Here is a 24728-nt window from a genome sequence, read left to right as displayed (position 1 = left end):
GTATTTATGCATATGTATGTATGTATGTATGTATGTATGTATGTATGCATATATATGTATGCATATGTATGTATGTATGCATATATATATGTATGCATATGTATGTATGTATGCATATATATGTATGTATGCATATGTATGTATGTATGCATATATATGTATGTATGTATAAATGTATATATATATATATATATATTCTAACCACTCGTCTGTCGTGCTCCCCTAGCACTACATTAGCACTTACATTATCATGATGCTTTCTTCTTTACAGATCTCTCCATGCACTTGAACGCAGCACTGTTTGAGGACAATGGCGGCTGCGGCTACGTCCTGAAGCCAGCTGTGCTGTGGGACCGCAGCTGTCCACTCTACCAGCAGTTCTGTCCCACGGAGAGAGACGTGGACAGAGGCAGCCCGGCCGTTTATTCCCTCACTGTGAGGACAAAATATTTATTATTATTATTATTAATATTATTATTATCATTATTATTGAATGCGTTCGTTGCCTTCATTATCAGCTTTTTTACACTCATAACATCATCCACGTGTCCTCAGATCGTGTCGGGTCAGAACGTGTGTCCCGCTAACGGCTCGGGCAGTCCCTGCGTGGAGGTGGACGTACTGGGCACGCCCGGCGACAGCTGCCATTTCCGCACCAAGCCCATCCACCGCAACACGCTCAACCCCATGTGGAGCGAGCGCTTCCACTTCGGCGTTCACTTCGAGGACCTCTGCTTCCTGCGCTTTACCGTGGTGGAGAATAACAGCTCTCAGACGACCGCTCAGAGGACTTTGCCCCTTAGGGCCCTCAAGCCTGGTGGGAAGCACATTGACCATTGTTATTTGTAATACATATTTAATATAAATATATATTTTCTTGCAGGTTATAGACACGTACAGTTGAGGACGCAACATAACGAATCCATGGAAGTGTCCACCTTGTTCATCTACAGCCGAAGAGTAGAAGAAACCCCAGCAGGGGGCACCGCTACTTCATCCCAGGTTAGATTATCATTCATCTTTTTATAATAATACAGAAATTATAACTAAAATTCCTCCTATTGTCCATGTAGATGTTCAATTCCGAGGAGAAACATGCAAGCCAAGATCATAAAGTAACCGTTCATGGAGCTCCTGGACCAGAACCTTTTACCGTGTTTTCCATCACTGAGCAAACCACCGTTAAACATCTACTAGATGCAGTCAGTAACCATAAATAAAATATTTGTATATATTAAAATCCATATTGACATAACTCTTGTTTACTCCTGTCAGATTGTACCATCAGAGTGCAATGACTACTTCCTGTACGAGGAGAAGCTTCCCTTAGCCAAGGAGCGTGGCGACTCCAAGCACTCTTCCCAACGCCGAACCCTGGCGGCTGAGGATGTGGTGGTTAAAGTGGTCTCGAGCTGGGACACGGAGGAAGGATACGTGGGAAAGATTGGTCTCCAATCCAGAGAAGAGGTAACGTTTCATGTGGCTGGGGTTTGGCTCCCTCTTGTGGTTTGATGTGTACATCACCTTATATAGCAAACAATGAGTACAGTAATCCCTTGTTTAGTAAGGTTAATTTGTTACAGACATGACCGAAATGAGTGAGTTTCCACAAAGTAGAATATAAAAAAAAAAATAATAATAATAAAAATGTAATATATAAAATATAAAAAATATCATAATAAATATAATAGAATATTATAAATATAATATAATAAAATATAAAATATATAATAAAATATTTTAATAGGAAACTTCTGGGGCCCCTGGTGAGTGTGTGTGAGGTTTCCACTCTTTTTTGACCAGAAAAGTGCATTAAAAGCAAGTTGAAAAAACTGAAAAAAACGACATAGTAACCCCTTACGTTTTTTTCAAAAATCACCAAATTCAAAATCTGGTATTTTATGCCATTTTTGGATGCTTCTGGGTCCCCTGGTGAGTGTGTGTGAGGTTTCCACTTTTATTTTTGTCAGAAAAGTGCTTTAAAAGCAAGTTGAAAAAAATGAAAAAAACGCCATACTAACCCCTTACGTTTTTTTTCAAAAATCAACGCCCTCAAACACTGGCGTTTTATGCGCTTTTTGGGTGCTCCTGGGGCCGCCCCTGTTGAGTGTGTGTGAGGTTTCCCTTGTTTTTTTTTTGTTTTTTTTACCAGAAAAGTGCATTAGAAGCAAGTAGAAAAAACAGAAAAAAACGACATACTAACCCCTTATGTTTTTTTTCAAAAATCAACGCCCTCAAACACTGGCGTTTAATGCGCTTTTTGGGTGCCTCTCGGCCCCCTGGTGAGTGTGTGTGAGGCTTCCGCTGTTTTTTTGACCAGAAAAGTGCATTTTCAGCAAGTTGAAAAAATGAAAAAAAAACGACATACTAACCCCTTACGTTTTTTTTTCAAAAATCAACGCCCTCAAACACTGGCGTTTTATGCGCTTTTTGGGTGCCTCTCGGCCCCCTGGTGAGTGTGTGTGAGGTTTCTGGTGTTTTTTTTGACCAGAAAAGTGCATTTTCAGCAAGTTGAAAAAATGAAAAAAAAACGACATACTAACCCCTTACGTTTTTTTTCAAAAATCAACGCCTTCAAACACTGGCGTTTTATCCCCTTTTAGGTACTTCTGGGCCCCCTGGTGAGTGTGTGTGAGGTTTCCGCTGTTTTTTTTGACCAGAAAAGTGCATTTTCAGCAAGTTGAAAAAATGGAAAAAAAACGACATACTAACCCCTTACGTTTTTTTTCAAAAATCAACGCCTTCAAACACTGGCGTTTAATGCGCTTTTTGGGTGCCTCTCGGCCCCCTGGTGAGTGTGTGTGAGGCTTCCGCTGTTTTTTTGACCAGAAAAGTGCATTTTCAGCAAGTTGAAAAAATGAAAAAAAACGACATACTAACCCCTTACGTTTTTTTCAAAAATCAACGCCCTCAAACACTGGCGTTTTATGCGCTTTTTGGGTGCCTCTCGGCCCCCTGGTGAGTGTGTGTGAGGTTTCTGGTGTTTTTTTGACCAGAAAAGTGCATTTTCAGCAAGTTGAAAAAATGAAAAAAAACGACATACTAACCCCTTACGTTTTTTTTCAAAAATCAACGCCCTCAAACACTGGCGTTTTATCCCCTTTTGGGTACTTCTGGGCCCCCTGGTGAGTGTGTGTGAGGTTTCTGGTGTTTTTTTGACCAGAAAAGTGCATTTTCAGCAAGTTGAAAAAATGAAAAAAAACGACATACTAACACTAACCCCTTACGTTTTTTTCAAAAATCAACGCCCTCAAACACTGGCGTTTTATGCGCTTTTTGGGTGCCTCTCGGCCCCCTGGTGAGTGTGTGTGAGGTTTCTGGTGTTTTTTTGACCAGAAAAGTGCATTTTCAGCAAGTTGAAAAAATGAAAAAAACGACACACTAACCCCTTACGTTTTTTTCAAAAATCAACGCCCTCAAACACTGGCGTTTTATGCACTTTTTGGGGGCCTCTCGGCCCCCTGGTGAGTATGTGTTACGTTTCTGCTGTTTTTTTGACCAGAAAAGTGCATTTTCAGCAAGTTGAAAAAATGAAAAAAAAACGACATACTAACCTCTTACGTTTTTTTTCAAAAATCAACGCCCTCAAACACTGCCGTTTTATCCCCTTTTGGGTACTTCTGGGCCCCCTGGTGAGTGTGTGTGAGGTTTCTGGTGTTTTTTTGACCAGAAAAGTGCATTTTCAGCAAGTTGAAAAAATGAAAAAAACGACATACTAACCCCTTACGTTTTTTTTTTAAAAATCAACGCCCTCAAACACTGGCGTTTTATCCCCTTTTGGGTACTTCTGGGTCCCCTGGTGAGTGTGTGTGAGGTTTCCGCTGTTTTTTTGACCAGAAAAGTGCATTTTCAGCAAGTTGAAAAAGTGAAAAAAAACGACATACTAACCCCTTACGTTTTTTTTCAAAAATCAACACCCTCAAACAGTGGCGTTTTATGTGCTTTTTGGGTGTCTCTCGGCCCCCTGGTGAGTGTGTGTGAGGCTTCTGGTGTTTTTTTTACCAGAAAAGTGCATTTTCAGCAAGTTGAAAAAATGAAAAAAAACGACATACTAACCCCTTACGTTTTTTTTCAAAAATCAACGCCCTCAAACACTGGCGTTTTATCCCCTTTTGGGTACTTCTGGGCCCCCTGGTGAGTGTGTGTGAGGTTTCCGCTGTTTTTTTTACCAGAAAAGTGCATTTTCAGCAAGTTGAAAAAATGAAAAAAACGACATGCTAACCCCTTACGTTTTTTTTCAAAAATAAACACCCTCAAACACTGGCGTTTTATGCGCTTTTTGGGTGTCTCTCGGCCCCCTGGTGAGTGTGTGTGAGGCTTCCGCTGTTTTTTTGACCAGAAAAGTGCATTTTCAGCAAGTTGAAAAAATGAAAAAAAAACGACATACTAACCCCTTACGTTTTTTTCAAAAATCAACGCCCTCAAACACTGGCGTTTTATCCCCTTTTGGGTACTTCTGGGCCCCCTGGTGAGTGTGTGTGAGGTTTCCGCTGTTTTTTTGACCAGAAAAGTGCATTTTCAGCAAGTTGAAGAAATGAAAAAAAACGACATACTAACCCCTTACGTTTTTTTTCAAAAATCAACGCCCTCAAACACTGGCGTTTTATCCCCTTTTGGGTACTTCTGGGCCCCCTGGTGAGTGTGTGTGAGGTTTCCGCTGTTTTTTTGACCAGAAAAGTGCATTTTCAGCAAGTTGAAAAAGTGAAAAAAAACGACATACTAACCCCTTATGTTTTTTTTCAAAAATCAACGCCCTCAAACACTGGCGTTTTATGCGCTTTTTGGGTGCCTCTCGGCCCCATGGTGAGTGTGTGTGAGGTTTCTGGTGTTTTTTTCACCAGAAACGTGCATTTTCAGCAAGTTGAAAAAATGAAAAAAAAACGACATACTAACCCCTTACGTTTTTTTTCAAAAATCAACGCCCTCAAACACTGGCGTTTTATCTCCTTTTGGGTACTTTTGGGCCCCCTGGTGAGTGTGTGTGAGGTTTCCGCTGTTTTTTTTACCAGAAAAGTGCATTTTCAGCAAGTTGAAAAAATGAAAAAAACGACATGCTAACCCCTTACGTTTTTTTCAAAAATAAACACCCTCAAACACTGGCGTTTTATGCGCTTTTTGGGTGTCTCTCGGCCCCCTGGTGAGTGTGTGTGAGGCTTCCGCTGTTTTTTTGACCAGAAAAGTGCATTTTCAGCAAGTTGAAAAAATGAAAAAAAAACGACATACTAACCCCTTACGTTTTTTTCAAAAATCAACGCCCTCAAACACTGGCGTTTTATCCCCTTTTGGGTACTTCTGGGCCCCCTGGTGAGTGTGTGTGAGGTTTCCGCTGTTTTTTTGACCAGAAAAGTGCATTTTCAGCAAGTTGAAAAAGTGAAAAAAAAACGACATACTAACCCCTTATGTTTTTTTTCAAAAATCAACGCCCTCAAACACTGGCGTTTTATGCGCTTTTTGGGTGCCTCTCGGCCCCATGGTGAGTGTGTGTGAGGTTTCTGGTGTTTTTTTCACCAGAAACGTGCATTTTCAGCAAGTTGAAAAAATGAAAAAAAACGACATACTAACCCCTTACGTTTTTTTTCAAAAATCAACGCCCTCAAACACTGGCGTTTTATCTCCTTTTGGGTACTTTTGGGCCCCCTGGTGAGTGTGTGTGAGGTTTCCGCTGTTTTTTTTTACCAGAAAAGTGCATTTTCAGCAAGTTGAAAAAATGAAAAAAAACGACTTGCTAACCCCTTACGTTTTTTTTCAAAAATCAACACCCTCAAACACTGGCGTTTTATGCGCTTTTTGGGTGTCTCTCGGCCCCCTGGTGAGTGTGTGTGAGGCTTCCGCTGTTTTTTTTACCAGAAAAGTGCATTTTCAGCAAGTTGAAAAAATGAAAAAAAACGACATACTAACCCCTTATGTTTTTTTTCAAAAATCAACGCCCTCAAACACTGGCGTTTTATCCCCTTTTGGGTGCCTCTCGGCCCCCTGGTGAGTGTGTGTGAGGTTTCTGGTGTTTTTTTGACCAGAAAAGTGCATTTTCAGCAAGATGAAAAAATGAAAAAAAACGACATACTAACCCCTTACGTTTTTTTTCAAAAATCAACGCCTTCAAACACTGGCGTTTTATCCCCTTTTGGGTACTTCTGGGCCCCCTGGTGAGTGTGTGTGAGGTTTCCGCTGTTTTTTTTTACCAGAAAAGTGCATTTTCAGCAAGTTGAAAAAATGAAAAAAAAACGACATACTAACCCCTTACGTTTTTTTCAAAAATCAACGCCCTCAAACACTGGCGTTTTATGTGCTTTTTGGGTGTCTCTCGGCCCCCTGGTGAGTATGTGTTACGTTTCTGGTGTTTTTTTGACCAGAAAAGTGCATTTTCAGCAAGTTGAAAAAATGAAAAAAAACGACATACTAACCCCTTACGTTTTTTTTCAAAAATCAACGCCCTCAAACACTGGCGTTTTATCCCCTTTTGGGTACTTTTGGGCCCCCTGGTGAGTGTGTGTGAGGTTTCCGCTGTTTTTTTGACCAGAAAAGTGCATTTTCAGCAAGTTGAAAAAATGAAAAAAAACGACATACTAATAACCCCTTACGTTTTTTTTTCAAAAATCAACACCCTCAAACAGTGGCGTTTTATGTGCTTTTTGGGTGTCTCTCGGCCCCCTGGTGAGTGTGTGTGAGGTTTCTGGTGTTTTTTTGACCAGAAAAGTGCATTTTCAGCAAGTTGAAAAAATGAAAAAAAAACGACATACTAACCCCTTACGTTTTTTTTAAAAAATCAACGCCCTCAAACACTGGTGTTTTATCCCCTTTTGGGTACTTCTGGGCCCCCTGGTGAGTGTGTGTGAGGTTTCCGCTGTTTTTTTGACCAGAAAAGTGCATTTTCAGCAAGTTGAAAAAATGAAAAAAAACGACATACTAACCCCTTACGTTTTTTTTTCAAAAATCAACACCCTCAAACAGTGGCGTTTTATGTGCTTTTTGGGTGTCTCTCGGCCCCCTGGTGAGTGTGTGTGAGGTTTCTGGTGTTTTTTTGACCAGAAAAGTGCATTTTCAGCAAGTTGAAAAAATGAAAAAAAAAACGACATACTAACCCCTTACGTTTTTTTTCAAAAATCAACGCCCTCAAACACTGGTGTTTTATCCCCTTTTGGGTACTTCTGGCCCCCCTGGTGAGTGTGTGTGAGGTTTCCGCTGTTTTTTTGACCAGAAAAGTGCATTTTCAGCAAGTTGAAAAAATGGAAAAAAAACGACATACTAACCCCTTACGTTTTTTTTCAAAAATCAACGCCCTCAAACACTGGCGTTTTATGCGCTTTTTGGGTGCTTCTGGGCCCCCTGGTGAGTGTGTGTGAGGTTTCCGCTGTTTTTTTTACCAGAAAAGTGCATTTTCAGCAAGTTGAAAAAATGAAAAAAAAAAACGACATACTAACCCCTTACATTTTTTTTCAAAAAGCAACGCCCTCAAGTGGCGTGAATGGGTACAAAACGGGGGCCCCAGAAGCATCTAAAATGTTATAAAATGCCAGTGTTTGCATTTGGTGATTTTTGACAAAAAACGTAAGGGGTTAGTATGTCGTTTTTTTTCATTTTTTCAACTTGCTGAAAAAGCACTTTTCTGGTAAAAAAAAAACAAGGGAAACCTCACACACACACTCAACAGGGGACCCAGGAGCACCCAAAAATGGCATAAAATGCCAAATTTTTTGGGTGTTGAAAATTATTTTTTGAAAAAAAACGTAAGGGGTTAGTATGTCGTTTATTTCAGTTTTTCAACTTTTTTCTAATGCATTTTTCTGGTTAAAAAAAAAAACAAGAAAAAACAAGGGAAACCTCACACACACTCACCAGGGGCCCAGGGGCAACCAAAACTGGCATAAAATGCCCAAATTTTCGGGTGTCAATTTTTGACAAAAAACGTAACGTCAGTTTTTTTCAACATGCTTCTAATGCACTTTTCTGGTAAAAAAAAAAAAACAGGGAAAACATGTTACATTTCTTGTAAAAAAAAAAAAAAAAAAAAACGGGAAAACCTCACAGACACTCAAAAGGGGCCCCAGAAGGATCCAAAAATCATGTCTTTTTTTTTTCAACTTACTTCTTATGCACTTTTCCTGGTCAAAAAAAAGATATGATTTTTGCCAAAAATCATGTCTTTTTTTTTCAACTTCTTATGCACTTTTCCTGGTCAAAAAAAATATGATTTTTGTCAAAAATCACCACTTTCAAACACTTGCATTTTATGCCATTTTTTGGGTGCTTCGGGGGCTCTGTATGTATGCATGTAAGTGTGCATGTATACATACATGTCAGGTCTAAGCACCTTCAACATTTTGAAACAGAAAAAGAAATGTTTAATACATTTTTTTGGGACATTTTAATTATTTTTTTTACACTTATACAGTTATTACGTTTACTCGCGAGGAGAACGGAATCGCACTCAGCCCCATAAGGTGAATAGGATTTTCTGCCCAATTGTGAAAGGCCATCTCTGTGCTTGCAGAATTTAAACGAGAACAACACGGTGGTGGAGGGTGAAGAGGAGGTGACAGACATCGTCGGAGGAGGAGCATCAGAGGAGGACATGTTCTTTGTCCAGGTCCATGAAGTGTCTCCTGAGCAGCCTCACACGGTCATCAAGGCTCCTCGCTACAGCTCAGCACAGGACATCATACAACAGGTTAGAAGACATGTTGAAATGTTCTGGAATGTTCTCAACACTCACCTCCTCTTTCTCGTACTCCTCGTCTTGTCACCAGACTCTCGCCAAGGCCAAGTACTCCTACAGCATCCTCTCCAATCCCAACTCCAGCGACTACGTCCTGATGGAGGAAGTGACCAAGGACGTCCCCTCCAAGAAGTCATCTGCCGCCAAGCCCGTGCAGCGAGTCCTTCTGGATCAGGAGTGCGTCTACCACGCTCAGAGTCGCTGGAGGGGGGCGGGAAAGTTCATTCTCAAATTGAAGGAACAGGTAGCGTGGCTTCATTAGTACTCTTAATAACATGTAGTACTAGTACTAGTACTAACTTACTGGACTCTGTTTACACAATTTTAAACAATGGGTCAATGTCTGCGTTGCTGATGAATAAAGTTGTCATATATATTTTTTTAAGCCTGCTTTGTGGATAGTTGTTTTTTTTTACAGACAGGAAGTGTTTGGACCAATCAGATTTCGGCTTAATTTGATATTAAATGTCAAATTACCACCTCCATACATCCTTTCATCCATTTTCAATACAGCTTAGGGTTACACATAAGCTGGAGCTTATTTTATTTTTATTTTTTGTTTTTTAATTTTACTTGTTTTCAATTAAGGTTACAGAAGTTAGGGTCAAATATTATTTGATTTTATTTTATTTATTGTTAATTTTTTTAATTATTTTATTATTATTAATTATTATTTTGTATATTTATTTTTTTGTATTTTTTGGTATGTATAGTTTTTTTTCAAATTCCATTTTATTTTGTATACAGCTTAGGGTTACACATAAGCTGGAACTTATTTTATTTTTATTTTATGTTTTTTAATTTTACTTGTTTTCAATTGGGTTAGAGACGTTAGGGTCAAATATTATTTTATTGTATATTATTTATTGTTAAATGTATTTAATTATTTTTCAATTATTTTAATATTATTGTTTTTATTAATTATTATTTTTTGTATATTTATTTAGTTTGTATTTTTTGGTATGTATAGTTTTTTTTTTCCAAATTCCATTTTATTTTGTATACAGCTTAGGGTTACACATAAGCTGGAACTTATTTTATTTTTATTTTATGTTTTTTAATTTTACTTGTTTTCAATTAGGCTTAGAGAATATTATTTTATTTTATATTATTTATTGTTACAATTTTTTATTTAAAATTATTTTTTTAATATTTTATTTTATTTTTTTTAATTACTTATTATTTTTCGTATATTTATTTTGTTTGTATTTTTTGGTATGTATAGTTTTTTTCCAAATTAAATAAATTCACTTTATTTTGTAGTACTATAATTCTATTTATTTATTGGGGTTTACACAGGTGGTTTTTCTAATATTACATAAGCTATGCTATAGAAAAATAATCATACATAAGTTCAAGTCAAAAGTTTTCGAAGAGTTAAATTTCTCTGTAGTAAAAACCAACATATTTAAGTGTTATGAATTTTTTTTTTGCATGAAATGACTTGCTCCTAAGGGTTTAGTCCTACAGTGTGTTCCCAACACTTTTTATGCAGATGGAGGAGGCAGGAAGTACCCGAAATTATTTGCACCAACCTCCATTTCTGCAGATTGAGGTCCCTAAAAACAGATCTTTTTGCATCATTTTGAAATATACATTATTTTTCAGTTTTGGGTAACATTGCCTTTTTTTGTAAATAAATAAGTGGAAAAAATGGTGGTGTTGTGTAAACATAAACGTACATACGGTAGCATGATGCTAAGGGTGCGGTCCCTTACCTGTGTTAGTCAAAGACATCATGATGTCGCTCTACCGTCATGGCTGCAGGTGGTGCGTGAGGACAAGAAGAAGATGATGTCCTTCGCCAGCGAGCTGAAGAAGCTGACCAGCCGCAGTCGTAGCCTGACGACGGGCGTGGGCGTGGTGGACGGTGCCGCCCACAGTAAGGAGGAGAGAGCTGCATGCTGCCTGGCTCTCACTGAACTGCACGAGTGAGCCCCCGGGTGTGATGTCTGTGCATGACGAGAGAGAGAGCGTGCAACGCAGGTTTGTTTTCAAATAATAATAATAATAATAATAATAATAATAATAATAACATGCTAGTGACGTAACGTAGGGAAAGGAAACACACGCATGGAGTGGGCTCGGAAAATTGACACAATGCTAACAAACATAATAAACATTCATTCATTTTTTAACGCTTTTTCCTTATGAGGGTCGCGGGGGTGCTGGAGCCTATCCCAGCTGTCTTCGGGCGAGAGTCGGGGTACACCCTGGACTGGTTGCCAGCCAGCCAATCACAGGGCACATATAGACAAACAACCATTCACACTCACATTCATACCTATGGACAATTTGGAGTCGCTAATTAACCTAGCATGTTTTTGGAATGTGGGAGGAAACCGGAGTACCCGCAGAAAACTGGGGAGAACATGCAAACGCCACAGAGATGCGGAATCAAACTCGGGTCTCCAAACTTCGTGGCCACGCGCTAACCACTCGCCCACCGTGCAGCCCCAGATCAAACTATTCATTCATTCATTTTCTACCATTTATCCTCATGAGGGTCACGGGGGTGCTGGAGCCTATCCCAGCTGTCTTCGGGCAGGAAGGCGGCGTACACCCTGGACTGGTCGCCAGCCAGCCAATCACAGGGCACATATAGTCAAACAACCATTCACACTCACATTCATACCTATGGACAATTTGGAGTCGCTAATTAACCTAGCATGTTTTTGGAATGTGGGAGGAAACCGGAATACCCGGAGAAAACCCACACATGCACGGGGAGAACATGCAAACTCCACACAGAGATGGCCGAGGGTGGAATTGAACTCGGGTCTCCTAGCTGTGAGGCCTGCGCGCTAACCACTCAACCACCGTGCTAAACTTAAACATTCATTTTCTACCGCTTATCCTCACGAGGGTCGCGGGGGGAGCTGGAGCCTATCCCAGCTGTCTTCGGGCGAGAGGCGGGGTACACCCTGGACTGGTGGCCAGCCAATCACAGGGCACATATAGACAAACAACCATTCACACTCACATTCATACCTACGGACAATTTGGAGTCGCTAATTAAGCTAGCATGTTTTTGGAATGTGGGAGGAAATCGGATGCAAACTCCACACAGAGGGTGGAATTGAACTCGGGTGTCCACGCTGTGAGGCCTGCGCGCTAACCACTCGTCCGCCGTGCCGAATTAATAAATTTATTATGAATTAATAAAAGTATTCTGATGTTTTATGTAATGTGTCAACAATGTGTTAAGTCTGAGCGGTCGCTGTGATGTGTTCAGGGTACCTGTCGGCTGCCACGGGGCTGAAGGCGTGGATGGCAGAGAGCAAAGCCGGGGCGGGACGTCTCCTGCACGTCTCTTCTTTCTCCACTAGAGGGCAGCATCGACCCGCCGACATCCCCTTGCCCCCAGTCAGTCCTCTGACGTGGAAGCTTCACCTCCTCAGGAACTGGAAGATACACAAATGACCAGAGAGGAGTTTGGCGTTAAACCTCGCCGGATACGTTTCCGACCCTTTCTTGATTGCTCACCGGTGTGTGTGTGTGGCTCCGCCTCTGGCTCCGCCTCTGACTCCGCCTCGCTGGTCCAACGTGTCGATAAGATGGAAAGATGGAACCAAGAAAGACAAGCTGGCTTGTAGACTTTCTGTTTAGTGTTCGGTGGTCCTGTAAGACGAACATTTAGGCACAAACTCTGGAAAAAAAAAAGCCTGTTATGGATCATAAACATAACACGTTTATTTGCCCTCAACTGTGTCTTGTGACTAGCAGACTAGCTGAGTAATAGCAATATAAGCCAGACGTAGAAGAAGGTTTATTTTCGGGCTAAATTCCTTCATTGAAATGCAGCCTGATGCTCTTCTAACTGTATTTTGCACATTTTATGTATTTTATTTGTCTTTGAAGAGGCTTGAATGTCATTGGATGATCTAAAAACATATTTACATAAACACTAGAGGATTGTTATTAAGGTTATTTATCAAATGGCTTTTTTGAAGCTTAAATAATAATTTGGAGCGCATGAGAAAATTGAAAGGAAAAAGTGACATGTTTTTGATTTTTTTTTAACTAGGGATGTCTGAAAATTATCGACCTGATATCATCATAAAATGTGATATCAATTTTTTGAAGCTTTTTTGAAGCTTCAATAATAATTTGGAGTGCATGAGAAAGTTGAAAGGAAAAAGTTACTTTTTTAAATATATTTTTACTGGTGATGTCCGATAATTATCGGCCTGATATCATCATAAAATGTCATATCGGTTGATATCAGATTTTTTGAAGCTTATATAATAATTTGGAGCGCATGAGAAAGTTGAAAGGAAAAAGTGACTTTTAATTTTTTTTTTTTTTACTAGGGATGTCCGATAATTATTGGCCTGATATCATCATAAAATATGATATCGGTTGATATCGGATTTTTTTGAAGTTTTTTTGAAGCTTAAATAATAATTTGGAGCACATGAGAAAGTTGAAAGGAAAAAGTGACTTTTTATTTTTTATTTTAATTTTTTTACTAGGGATGTCCGATAATTATCGGCCTGACATCATCATAAAATGTGATATCGGTTGATATCAGATTTTTTGAAGCTTTTTTGAAGCTTAAATAATAATTCGGAGTGCATGAGAAAGTTGAAACGAAAAAGTGACTTTTTTTGACACGGGATGTCTGATAACAATCAGCCTGATATCATCATAAAATGTGATATCGGTTGATATCGGATTTTTTAAAGCTTTTTTTGAAGCTGGAATAATAATTTGGAGCGCATGAGAAAGTTGAAAGGAAAAAGTCGCTTTTTTTTTTTACACAGGATGTCTGATAATAATCGGCCTGATATCATCATAAAATGTGATATCGGTTGATATCGTTATCTGATTTTTTTTTTTCCTGATCAAGAAAAACAATATTTTAAAAAATGCTGTATACAACATATACTGTTTGTGTTGGTTCCACCACAGGAGATATGTCATTTTACGCATATATCGGTATCAGAAATTTAGAGTAGGACAATGTTGTTTTTGGCAAAAATATCACTTAGTTTTTATGTTATTATGTTTAGTATATGGCACAACACAGCAGCAACACAACCAATGCTGTAATAGCCAGCATGAATAGCACAGATGACCTCATTGTAAACAAAGCGGCAAGTGTAACAGTTTCATCCTACAATCAGGAGGTTGCCTACAGCCACAGCTGTTAATGTTAATGTTTTGAAAGCTTACAGAAGCCGCGCGGTGAAACATCATCCTGTTTATTTCTTTAGACTTCAGCCTGGTTGATTCCTAGAAGATTGGATTTGAATGGCGCCGCATCTGCTTTAGACACACATGATTAGCTTCCTCATTAGGTTTTTATGACGCATTTACAACTTTTTGGCATTTCTAAGCAAGATGCTATGCTCCTGTAGATCATTAACACTAAATATGACATTAGCTCACATTCCATTTTCCGACAGGAAGTGCATTTAAATCAGCTTTATTGGGAGGACAACTGTTGTTTTGGGTAAAGAGGTTTTGTTTTCAAGATTAGATCATGTTCAAGTGATCGATTTATTGTCGGAATTGGAGCATTAAAAAAATAATAATGTAATAACCGACTGCGTATTACTCGTAATACAAAGAGGACATTGAATTGGTGGTAAGGGATCAGCTCTTAATTGTGGTGATAATGTGTTTAGGATCTTAAAAATACCGACGGTGCATTTGGTTGTTATTTATTGGAACGTTTAAAGCCCTGGTTGGCGTCTTAACTGTTCTAGATTGGATTTCTTGTTTGTAATTTATTTCAATATCGAGCTATATTCTGTATATATGTTGAGAAAGAAGATGATTTACTTTTCAGAGGACGTTTGAATCCTTGTGTAAAACTATGTTATTGTTGCTTTGAGAATTCCGAGGCTATTTGAAACAGTCCCAATTATATCCACTGACACTTTTGTTTGTGTTGTCTTCTTACTTGAATTTTTCAGCCGACGGACGATAACTGTGGATGTGTTGCATAGCGGAATAAAAACACTAAATATGAATTGTGTCTGGATGTTTGTATTTCAGCTGGTCTACCACATACCTACAGTACATGCTTGTTGCCATGGCGATTACCAAATATTTCCATAAAAATAAATCATATATTTTGTTGTCGAATTAGCCAAATTTTTAATCAGATTAATCATGGTTTTCAAATTAATTAATCATGATTATCACCACGTCGCAGTATGTCTGAATTATGCCCATTTCTACCAAAGATTAATTATTGGGCAGGATTATGTATATACCGTATTTTCTGGACTATAAGTCACACAAGGCCAAAAATGAATAATTAGGTGGAAATAAAAACATACATAGGTCGCACAAGGCCAAAAATGCATAATTAGGTGGAAATAAAAACATACATAGGTCGCACAAGGCCAAAAATGCATAATTAGGTAGAAAAAACATACATAACTCGCACTGGAGTATAAGTCGCACAAGGCCAAAAATGCATATGCAGGTAGACAAAACATACATAAGTCGCACTGGAGTATAAGTCGCACAAGGCCAAAAATGCATAATCAGGTAGAAAAAACATACATAAGTCGCACTGGAGTATAAGTCGCACAAGGCCAAAAATTGATAATTTGGTAGAAAAAACATACATAAGTCCCACTGGACTATAAGTCGCACAAGGCCAAAAACGCATAATTAGGTAGAAAAAACATACATAAGTCGCACTGGAGTATGTCGCACAAGGCGAAAAATGCATAATTAGGTAGGAAAAAAAAAATACATAAGTCACACTGAAGTATAAGTCGCACAAGGTCAAAAATGCATAATTTGGTGGAAAAAAACATACATAAGTTGCACTGGAGTATAAGTCACACAAAACCAAAAATGCATAATTAGGTGGAAAAAACATAAGTCGCACAAGGCCAAAAATGCATAAGCAGGTAGACAAAACATACATAAGTCGCACTGCAGTATAAGTCGCATAAGGTCAAAAATGCATAATTAGGTACAACAAATCCTAAGTCGCACAAGGCCAAAAATGCATAATTAGGTAAAAAAAACATACATAAGTCGCACTGGAGTATAAGTCGCACAAGGCCAAAAATGCATAATTAGTTCGAAAAAACATACATAAGTCGCACTGGAGTATGTCGCACAAGGCCAAAAATGCATAATTAGTTAGAAAAAACATACATAAGTCGCTCCGGAGTATAAGTCGCACAAGGCCAAAAATGCATAATGAAGTAGAAAAAACATACATAAGTCGCACTGGAGTATAAGTCGCACAAGGCCAAAAATGTATAATCAGGTAGAAAAAACATACATAAGTCGCACTGGCGTAAAAGTCGCACGAGGCCAAAAATGCATAATCAGGTAGAAAAAACATACATAAGTCGCACTGGAGTATAAGTTGCACAAGGCCAAAAAAATCATAATTACGCAGAAAAAACATACATAAGTCACACAAGGCCAAAAATGCATAATCAGATACAAAAAAAATACATAAGTTGCACTGGAGTATAAGTCGCACAAGGCCAAAAATGCATAATTAGGTAGAAAAAAAACATACATAAGTCGCACTGGAGTATAAGTCAGAACTACTTGACCAAAACAGACATTACGTCATCTTAGAAGGCAAGTTCTAACAATAAAAGAATAGAGAACAGGCTGAATAGATGTAAGATATGCTAACACAATGCTTATTCAGCTACACTAAAAATAAACATGAACACAAAAGGTGTCCATTGAAAAAAAGTGTGACGTATAGTCCAGAAATTACGGTATATTTCTATTAACAATGCAAAATTAACTGACAGTTTAAATCAAGTTAAGAGATGGCACACATGTCTGAAAATCTATTCACCTATTAACAGTAACATTATTTAATTCTCACCTGATGTCTGCTGGGATAGGCTCCAACATACCCACGTGACCCAAGTGAGGATACGAGGCGTAGAAAATGGATGGATGGTTCCTTTAAAAGCAGATTATATGAATCAGGCTTGGACTGTGTTATTATGAGTAATGAGGAGTTGCGTTCAATAGCACCACGTCATTTAAGATGAATTCACGTTTTGAGTGCATTGTCTGGGATGTAGTAAAATATACTTAGCATTAAGGGTTACAAAGTGAGTCACAAGAATGTACACTTATTGTTTTTTATTAGCATTTCTGTTTGTTTTCTTTTTGAAACCATAGTTACTTTTGGGTACCGATTAACGCGAAGGGCTACCAGTTTGATACACACCTCCGAAATAGCCAATTCAACTATTATTTTATTATGAATCAATAATGATATTCAACTAATCATAAAGCTACTGCTTTGCTTATAAAGCCAGCAGTTAGCAACATAAACACAAATGCACAGCAACACAACGCTAAACACACTGAAATAGCATGCTAGCGATATCAATTGATGGCAATGCTAACGAAGCTAACTTAGCTCAGCAGTTAGCGACCAGCTTTACGGCTGAATCCCAACACAACACACTCCGACATTAAACAATGCAAACAGCGTCTAACATTGAAGGAATGACAAATAACCAGGTTACTCACGTTGATAAGCACACGCTGTTAGTTGAACACCAAATGTTACGACATCTCTGTCACCTGTGCGGCTGCCCTGGTTGCATTCAGGTGTATTCCTGGTGCGTTTTAGTGTCGTAAATGGGAGTTGCGTTTAATCACACGTATTTTTTAAAAATATAATGTCATTTCAACTAGCAGGGAACGCATGTAAGTGGTGCTATTTGGACTGATGTATTTTTAGAACAAGCGATACCGTGTGGGTGACCCCTGATTTAGACCAACACATTCACTCATAGTAAGGACGTTGTTGTGATGGTCGGCATGTCCGTGAAAGCATCTCGAGAGCTGTTTACAAAGGAAGTGACGTAATTAGGGACGCGACTGTTTTCGAGTCGAAATACATAAATTGCGTTTAAATTGCACCGCTTTTGAAGTGTTCAGCTCAGAATAAAGTTATAAAAAGGCGACATAGTCAATGTGACTCTGTGGGGAGCTACACTGTGCCGCCATTTGTCGTCATAACAGAGAGCTGTTGCCTGCCATGATGATGCGCATGCGCATATTACGCAACAAACCAAAACAACAACAAAATGTAATTAATAAAATCAATTTGTTACTGTTATTGTATACATAGTATACATGTAAGACATTTTAAAACATAAATGAGCTTATTTTTGTTATTTATTAAAATAATAATGTTTACATTAATTCAGAGCCAGGCTAGTAAAGTGTCTGTTTAGCTTACTTACCACAAAGATATAAAATAAATGTTGTCTTACCTTTGGAGCATCGGAAGAAAAGAGGACAACATTTGCATATCAAAAAGTTATTGGTGGATGAAATATTTTATTTTTAGGTAAGGTTTGCCAGAAACCATTACAAAGACGGGCCAATTTGGAGGCAAAAAAGTGTTCCTGCATGTTTAAATGCAAGACGACCGGACTTATTTTCGGTTTTGGTGTGTTTTTGCAGACACGCCACTTGCTTAAAGGGTCATTTTTGTTCATCTGAGGACTGATTGATGACATGCTGATGAGTCAAACTGGGACCGGAGAGTCATAGTTTGGTCATGGGGATGTGGAGGTTGTTCCAGGGTCCCATCCAAAGCTCCTCCTGCTCCTCTTGTGTCCTCTCAATGGGACACTGGGGAAGATCCCTCATGACCAGGCCTTCGTCGGTATCGCTGTTACTGCCGTCCACCCTGGACTCTATTTCGCCGTCTCCCAGTTCCTGCCTCACCTCGGCGGTCCCCGTGTGCGGCTCGCCGTTGTTCTCTGAGTTAGCATCCGGCGGCTGCTCATGGACATCCGTGTTGATGTCGGCGGACATGTTGGATTGTCGAGTATCAAAGACGTTGACCGTCTTGTGGATGTCAGAGTTATTGAACGACGGCGTCGGGGGGCTCTTGAAGGTGTGCAGGGTTTTGGCTCCGCCCTCCGGTACAGTTCTAGGGCTGTTTAGGGGTATTTTCTCCTCCAACGTGGCTGCCATTTTGTCCAGTTTTTTAAAGTGCTTTGCCAACCGTGTGCTGAAGACCGGTGACGGGGGCTTGTTGTTTGGGGCGGCGGTTCGCCGAGTGCGGATGATGGAGCCGTTCTGGGCCACATAGAGGCCGCCGTTGACGTTGGTGTGGTTGTTAAGTGTGGAGGCGGTGGAGCGGCCGCGTTGGGGTTCTGGAACGCTGTCGTCACCCGTGGAGCTGGTCTCGTACTCGCGGTCCAATACCAGCTTGATGCGACGCTTGCGGCCGCCGTGCTGGAAAAAAAAGAGAAGACAAATCAAGACAAGAAGCAGTACTAGCATTTACGTATTAACCCAAATATAAGACGAACCCAGACTGTATTTGGAGCCACATTTTGGTTTGCGTGACCCAAAATTTCAGATCATATTTATATTGGGAAGAACTACTATGACTCTACAGTAATATATCTCAAATATGCAAAGTGGTATAATATAGTAAGAAAGATCCTGAATATAAGACGAACCTAGACTGTATTTGGAGCCACATTTTGGTTTGCGTGACCCAAAATTTCAGATAATTTTATATTGGGAAGAACTACTATCACTATACAGTAATATATCTCAAATATGGAAACTGGTAAAACATAATAAGAAAGATCCCGAATATAAGACGATCCAAGACTGTATTTGGAGCCGTATTTTGATTTTCATGACCCAAAATTTCAGATCATTTTTATACTAGGAAGAACTACTATCACTATACAGTAATATATCTCAAATATGCAAACTGGTATAACATAGTAAGAAGCATCCCGAATATAAGACGAACCTAGACTGTATTTGGAGCCACATTTTGGTTTGCGTGACCCAAAATTTCAGATCATTTTTATATTGGGAAGAACTACTATCACTATACAGTAATATATCTCAAATATGCAAACTGGTATAACATAGTAAGAAAGATCCCGAATATAAGACGATCCAAGACTGTATTTGGAGCTGTATTTTGGTTTGCATGACCCAAAATTTCAGATAATTTTATATTGGGAAGAATTACTATCACTATACAGTAATATATCTCAAATATACAAACTGGTATACCATAGTAAGAAAGATCCCAAATATAAGACGAACCTAGACTGCATTTGGAGCCACATTTTGGTTTGTATGACCCAAAATTTCAGATAATTCTTATATTGGGAAGAAATACTATCACTATACAGTAATATATCTGAAATATGCAAACTGGTATAACATAGTAAGAAAGATCCCGAATATAAGACGAACCTAGACTGTATTTGGAGCCACATTTTGGTTTGCATGACCCAAAATTTCAGATAATTTTTATATTGGGAAAAACTACTATCACTATACAGTAATATATCTCAAATATGCAAACTGAAATAACATAGTAAGAAAGATCCCGCATATAAGACGATCCTAGACTGTATTTGGAGCCACATTTTGGTTTGCATGACCCAAAATTTCACATCATTTTTATATTGGGAAGAATTACTATCACTATACAGTAATATATCTCAAATATACAAACTGGTATACCATAGTAAGAAGGATACCGAATATAAGACGAACCTAGACTGTATTTGGAGCCACATTTTGGTTTGCATGACCCAATATTTCAGATCATTTTTATATTGGGAAGAAATACTATCACTATACAGTAATATATCTCAAATATGCAAACTGGTATACCATAGTAAGAAAGATCCCGAATATAAGACGAACCTAGACTGTATTTGGAGCCACATTTTGGTTTGCGTGATCCAAAATTTCAGATAATTTTATATTGGGAAGAACTACTATCACTGTACAGTAATATATCTCAAATATGCAAACTGGTATAACATAGTAAGAAAGATCCCGAATATAAGACGAACCCAGACTGCATTTGGAGCCACATTTTGGTTTGCATGACCCAAAATTTCAGATCATTTTTATATTGGGAAGAATTACTATCACTATACAGTAATATATCTCAAATATACAAACTGGTATACCATAGTAAGCAAGATCCCGAATATAAGACGAACCTAGACTGTATTTGGAGCCACATTTTGGTTTGTATGACCCAAAATTTCAGATAATTCTTATATTGGGAAGAAATACTATCACTATACAGTAATACATCTCAAATATGCAAACTGGTATAACATAGTAAGAAAGATCCCGCATATAAGACGATCCTGTATTTGGAGCCACATTTTGGTTTGCATGACCCAAAATTTCAGATCATTTTTATATTGGGAAAAACTATACAGTAATATAACTCAAATATGCAAACTGGAATAACATAGTAAGAAGGATCCTGAATATAAGACGAACCTAGACTGTATTTGGAGCCACATTTTGGTTTGCATGACCCAAAATTTCAGATCATTTTTATATTAGGAAAAACTATACAGTAGTATATCTCAAATATGCAAACTGGTATAACATAGTAAGAAAGATCCCGAATATAAGACGACATGCTTGTTTCATACTTATTACAAAAGTCTTATATTGGGCTCAATATCGTAATTGTTGAATGACTAGGATTATTCATAAAAAGCATAGTTTTTCATGAATATATCCCACACACAGCACACAACACAGGAAACGGAAAAAACTAGCCAAGAAGGAAAGAGAAGCTTCTGAAAGCAAAGGTTCGATTCCACCAAGCATCGGTTCCAATGGTAGAAAAAAACACAAGCAAGATCAGGGTTCTTGGTGGAAACGCGGTTTAAGACGGGCAAAGAACCCATCAAGAAACACCACACCCAAAGTCTTACTTATTGGGAAAGATCTACATCTCCACGGACAAGATGGTGGAGGTGGACTGAGGCCTCAAACGTCTTCCTCATCCTGTTCGGTCATGTGACAATTATCCTCGTCAGTGTCCTCCACAATGGGGGACAAGTCGTCAGTCTGCGGTGGCGAGCCCTTGTTTTTGTCGTGATATGTTTTAGTCTTGGAATCTTTGCCTTTTCCGTGTCTCTTGGAAGTCCGTCTACATCTTTCCCAAACATCATCGCTCTCCGATGCAGACTCCCTCCCAGAAACAGACCCATCCTGGCTCATCGACGGGGTTTCCGTGTCCGATTCAGTCTCCTCACGTTCTGTGGACATGCTGGACGAGCTGGGAATAGTGGAGTCAGAATCTCGACTTTCCGAATAGTGCCGCTCGTGGAATTTCGTTCGGCATCCCTGTGAGGAGCCGCCGTCTCCTCGGAATTGCCGCCCCAATCCATGTCTTCCTGACACTAAAGCAGAAATACTCATATCTCCTATAGAACCATACATTTTCCGACCGACTTCTCTATCGCCCCACACTTGGCCGCCCAACCTGGCGGGGCCCTGGTGCATCCCGGCGAGGGGGATGACTCCGTAGGTCCTGTTCGGCTTTTGTTTCAGTGGCACCCCCTGCAAAATATTCCTGTCCATATGTGGACCTCCGTTGGAGACCAAACCGTTCCTCATCATGTTGGTTCTAACAAGGTTGGTTTCCATTTCTCCTCGAGTCCTCCATCTTTTGGTTTCTTCCTGCCTCGCTACGTCTCTGTCTAAAACCTTTCCAGCATCTTCTGATGGTTCGATTCGGGCTTTATTCCAAGGTGGGTGGATGGCCGGGGGCCGGCCGGGGGTTCTATCAGCAGAGGGCAGCATCGCACTCATGAAAGCCTTCAACTTGGCTACAGCGCCCAAACCGGTAGGTTTTGAGTTTTGTTCCGTCGCCACTGGTGCCACACCGTTGGGCGGCTGTGGTTTATCACTTTTCGGGGGGATGTGGTGAGATGGGGGACGCATCCGGCGGTTGGCAGGGTGCGGCGGCAATGCGCCTCCTTGAATGTGTCTTCTCACCTATTGTCATGGAGGCATCATACCCAACATCCAGAAGAAATATTTTAGCACAGGAAAAAAAACAGTTCTGTAGTGTGTTTGGTAATTATTATGGTGTAGTTATTAATATTATTATTATTCATTCATTCATTTTATACCGCTTTTCCTCACAAGGGTCGCAGGGGGTGCTGGAGCCTATCCCAGCTGTCTTCGGGCAAGAGGCGGGGTACACCCTGGACTGGTGGCCAGCCAGCCAATCACAGGGCACATTAGACAAACAACCATTCACACTCACATTCATACCTATGGACAATTTGGAGTCGCCAATTAACCTAGCATGTTTTTGGAATGTGGGAGGAAACCGGAGTACCCGGAGAAAACCCACGCATGCACGGGGAGAACATGCAAACTCCACACAGAGATGGCAGAGGGTGGAATTGAACCCTGGTCTCCTAGCTGTGAGGTCTGCGCGCTAACCACTAGACCTATGATGATGATGAAGTTGTTGTTGTTGTTGTTGTTATTATTATTATTATTATTATTATTGTCATTATCATTATTATTATTATTATTATTATTATTATTATATTATTATTATTATTATTATTATTATTATTATTATTATTATTATTATTATTATTATTATTATCATCATTATAATTATTATTGTCATTATCATCATTGTCATTATCATCATTATCATTATTATTATTGTCATTATTATTATTATTATTATTGTCATTATTATTATTGTCATTACCATCATTATCATTATTATTATTATCATTATTATTATTATTGTCATTATCATTGTTATTATCATCATTATGACCCTTATTATTATTATTTTAATTATTATTATTGTCATTATTATTATTATTATTGTCATTATTATTATCATTATTATTATTATTATTATTATTGTCGTTATTATTATTATTATTATTATTGTCGTTATTATTATTATTATTATATTATTATTGTCATTATCATTATTATTATTATTATTATTATTATTATTATTATTATTATTGTCATAATCATTATTACCATTATTATCATTATTATTATTATTATTATTATTATTATTATTATTATTATTATTATTATTATTATTAGTAGTAGTAGTAGTAGTAGTAGTAGTAGTAGTAGTAGTAGTAGTAGTAGTAGTAGTCGTATTATTAGTATTATCATTAGTATTATTATTATTGTCATTATTATTATTATCATCATCATCATCATCATCATTATTATTATTATTATTATTATTATTATTGATTTTGCATTTTGCTTTGGTGTTATTATTATTATTTGGTGTGTGTGTGTACAATTATTATGTGCTCCAATTAGTGATCCAAATGACATGTTCAATGGTGCAGAAGCGTGTACACGGGGTCATGACGTTGAAGCTGACTGAATGCAAATAATGAAGCTGTAGTTTCCCGTAGCTCACCTCGCCGTCGGACTCCTGCGGGCTATAGTAGTAGCTGCCGTCATCGTCGACAACAACCTCTCCATATTCATCGTAGAGGCCGGAGGGTGAGATCAACTTCCTGCGACTGCCGTACTGAGGAAGGTCATATCTGTAGATGAGATGGACACAAAGCATCAATACGAGTCGGAAAGAAGTCTCGTTTTTGTTGTCACAATGTCGTCGAGGCCTTTTGTTGCCGCGAAGACCAATCGATGGTGAAGACTAGAGAAATGGACTTAACAAAAAAAAAAAAAAGATTATCTGGAGTCACATAAAGCACCGGTGTGTGAGAAACACCATTTTAATTACAAAAGGAGTATTTTCTAGCCAGCAGGCATTTTGTTTATATAAAAAAAAACTATTAGAATTGATTTTTTTAAAGTTTTGCTCTACTTCCATGAGCACAGCCTCCTTATGAAAGCCAAAACCCCATCATTTCACGTTTCACCTCGATGGACCCCCACGCCCCCCCCCACACAAACCCACCCTGCAGCTATCAACATGGACAGCCTATATGTGGTGCCTGTCAGAGTAAAGTTCAAACATCAACCCTTTGAGTCCTTTTTTTCAAGCCATTTTGTTTGTTTGTGTTCGTTTGTCTTCTCTTCGTTAAATTAGCGTACAATAGTAAATCGACGCAAAAAGCAACACATTTGATCCTCACATCGAAACATGTCCCATTAAAAAAAAAATGTCATATTTAATATGAATTTTGCCCATCATTCACAATCGTTTTGCCAAACATGAGCACATATTTCTTTCACTTTCCTGTGCATC

At 38.7% G+C, this 24728-nt stretch overlaps 3 protein-coding genes across 11 annotated transcripts in view; 1 reads left to right on the top strand and 2 right to left on the bottom strand.

Moving 5' to 3' along the window:
* plce1 (phospholipase C, epsilon 1) overlaps positions 1–14694 on the top strand; it is a 94180-nt gene extending 79486 nt beyond the window's left edge. For all 9 annotated transcript variants that reach the window (XM_058062215.1, XM_058062214.1, XM_058062213.1 and 6 more), the window contains 9 exons: positions 272–435; positions 556–817; positions 884–1002; positions 1074–1202; positions 1276–1467; positions 8489–8665; positions 8745–8957; positions 10481–10699; positions 11949–14694. In XM_058062215.1, the coding sequence (XP_057918198.1) occupies positions 272–435; positions 556–817; positions 884–1002; positions 1074–1202; positions 1276–1467; positions 8489–8665; positions 8745–8957; positions 10481–10648 (1424 nt within the window). In that variant the 3' untranslated portion in view covers positions 10649–10699; positions 11949–14694. The remainder of the gene's footprint in view (positions 1–271; positions 436–555; positions 818–883; positions 1003–1073; positions 1203–1275; positions 1468–8488; positions 8666–8744; positions 8958–10480; positions 10700–11948) is intronic.
* LOC131109833 (protocadherin-15-like) overlaps positions 11966–24728 on the bottom strand; it is a 192350-nt gene continuing 179587 nt past the window's right edge. The window contains exons 42-45 of the mRNA XM_058062221.1: positions 23931–24060; positions 17207–18934; positions 16545–16625; positions 11966–12362 (exon numbers count right to left, since the gene is read on the bottom strand). Of these exons, the coding sequence (XP_057918204.1) occupies positions 18236–18934; positions 23931–24060 (829 nt within the window). The 3' untranslated portion in view covers positions 11966–12362; positions 16545–16625; positions 17207–18235. The remainder of the gene's footprint in view (positions 12363–16544; positions 16626–17206; positions 18935–23930; positions 24061–24728) is intronic.
* Positions 20982–22937, bottom strand: LOC131109832 (uncharacterized). The gene has a single exon (XM_058062220.1). It carries the CDS (start codon positions 22442–22444, stop codon positions 21485–21487), a length of 960 nt encoding a protein of 319 aa, XP_057918203.1. The 5' UTR covers positions 22445–22937; the 3' UTR covers positions 20982–21484.

This window comes from Doryrhamphus excisus, chromosome 22 (genome assembly GCF_030265055.1).
Source record: "Doryrhamphus excisus isolate RoL2022-K1 chromosome 22, RoL_Dexc_1.0, whole genome shotgun sequence".
NCBI lineage: Eukaryota > Metazoa > Chordata > Actinopteri > Syngnathiformes > Syngnathidae > Doryrhamphus > Doryrhamphus excisus.
This window is presented reverse-complemented; position numbering and strand designations above follow the sequence as displayed.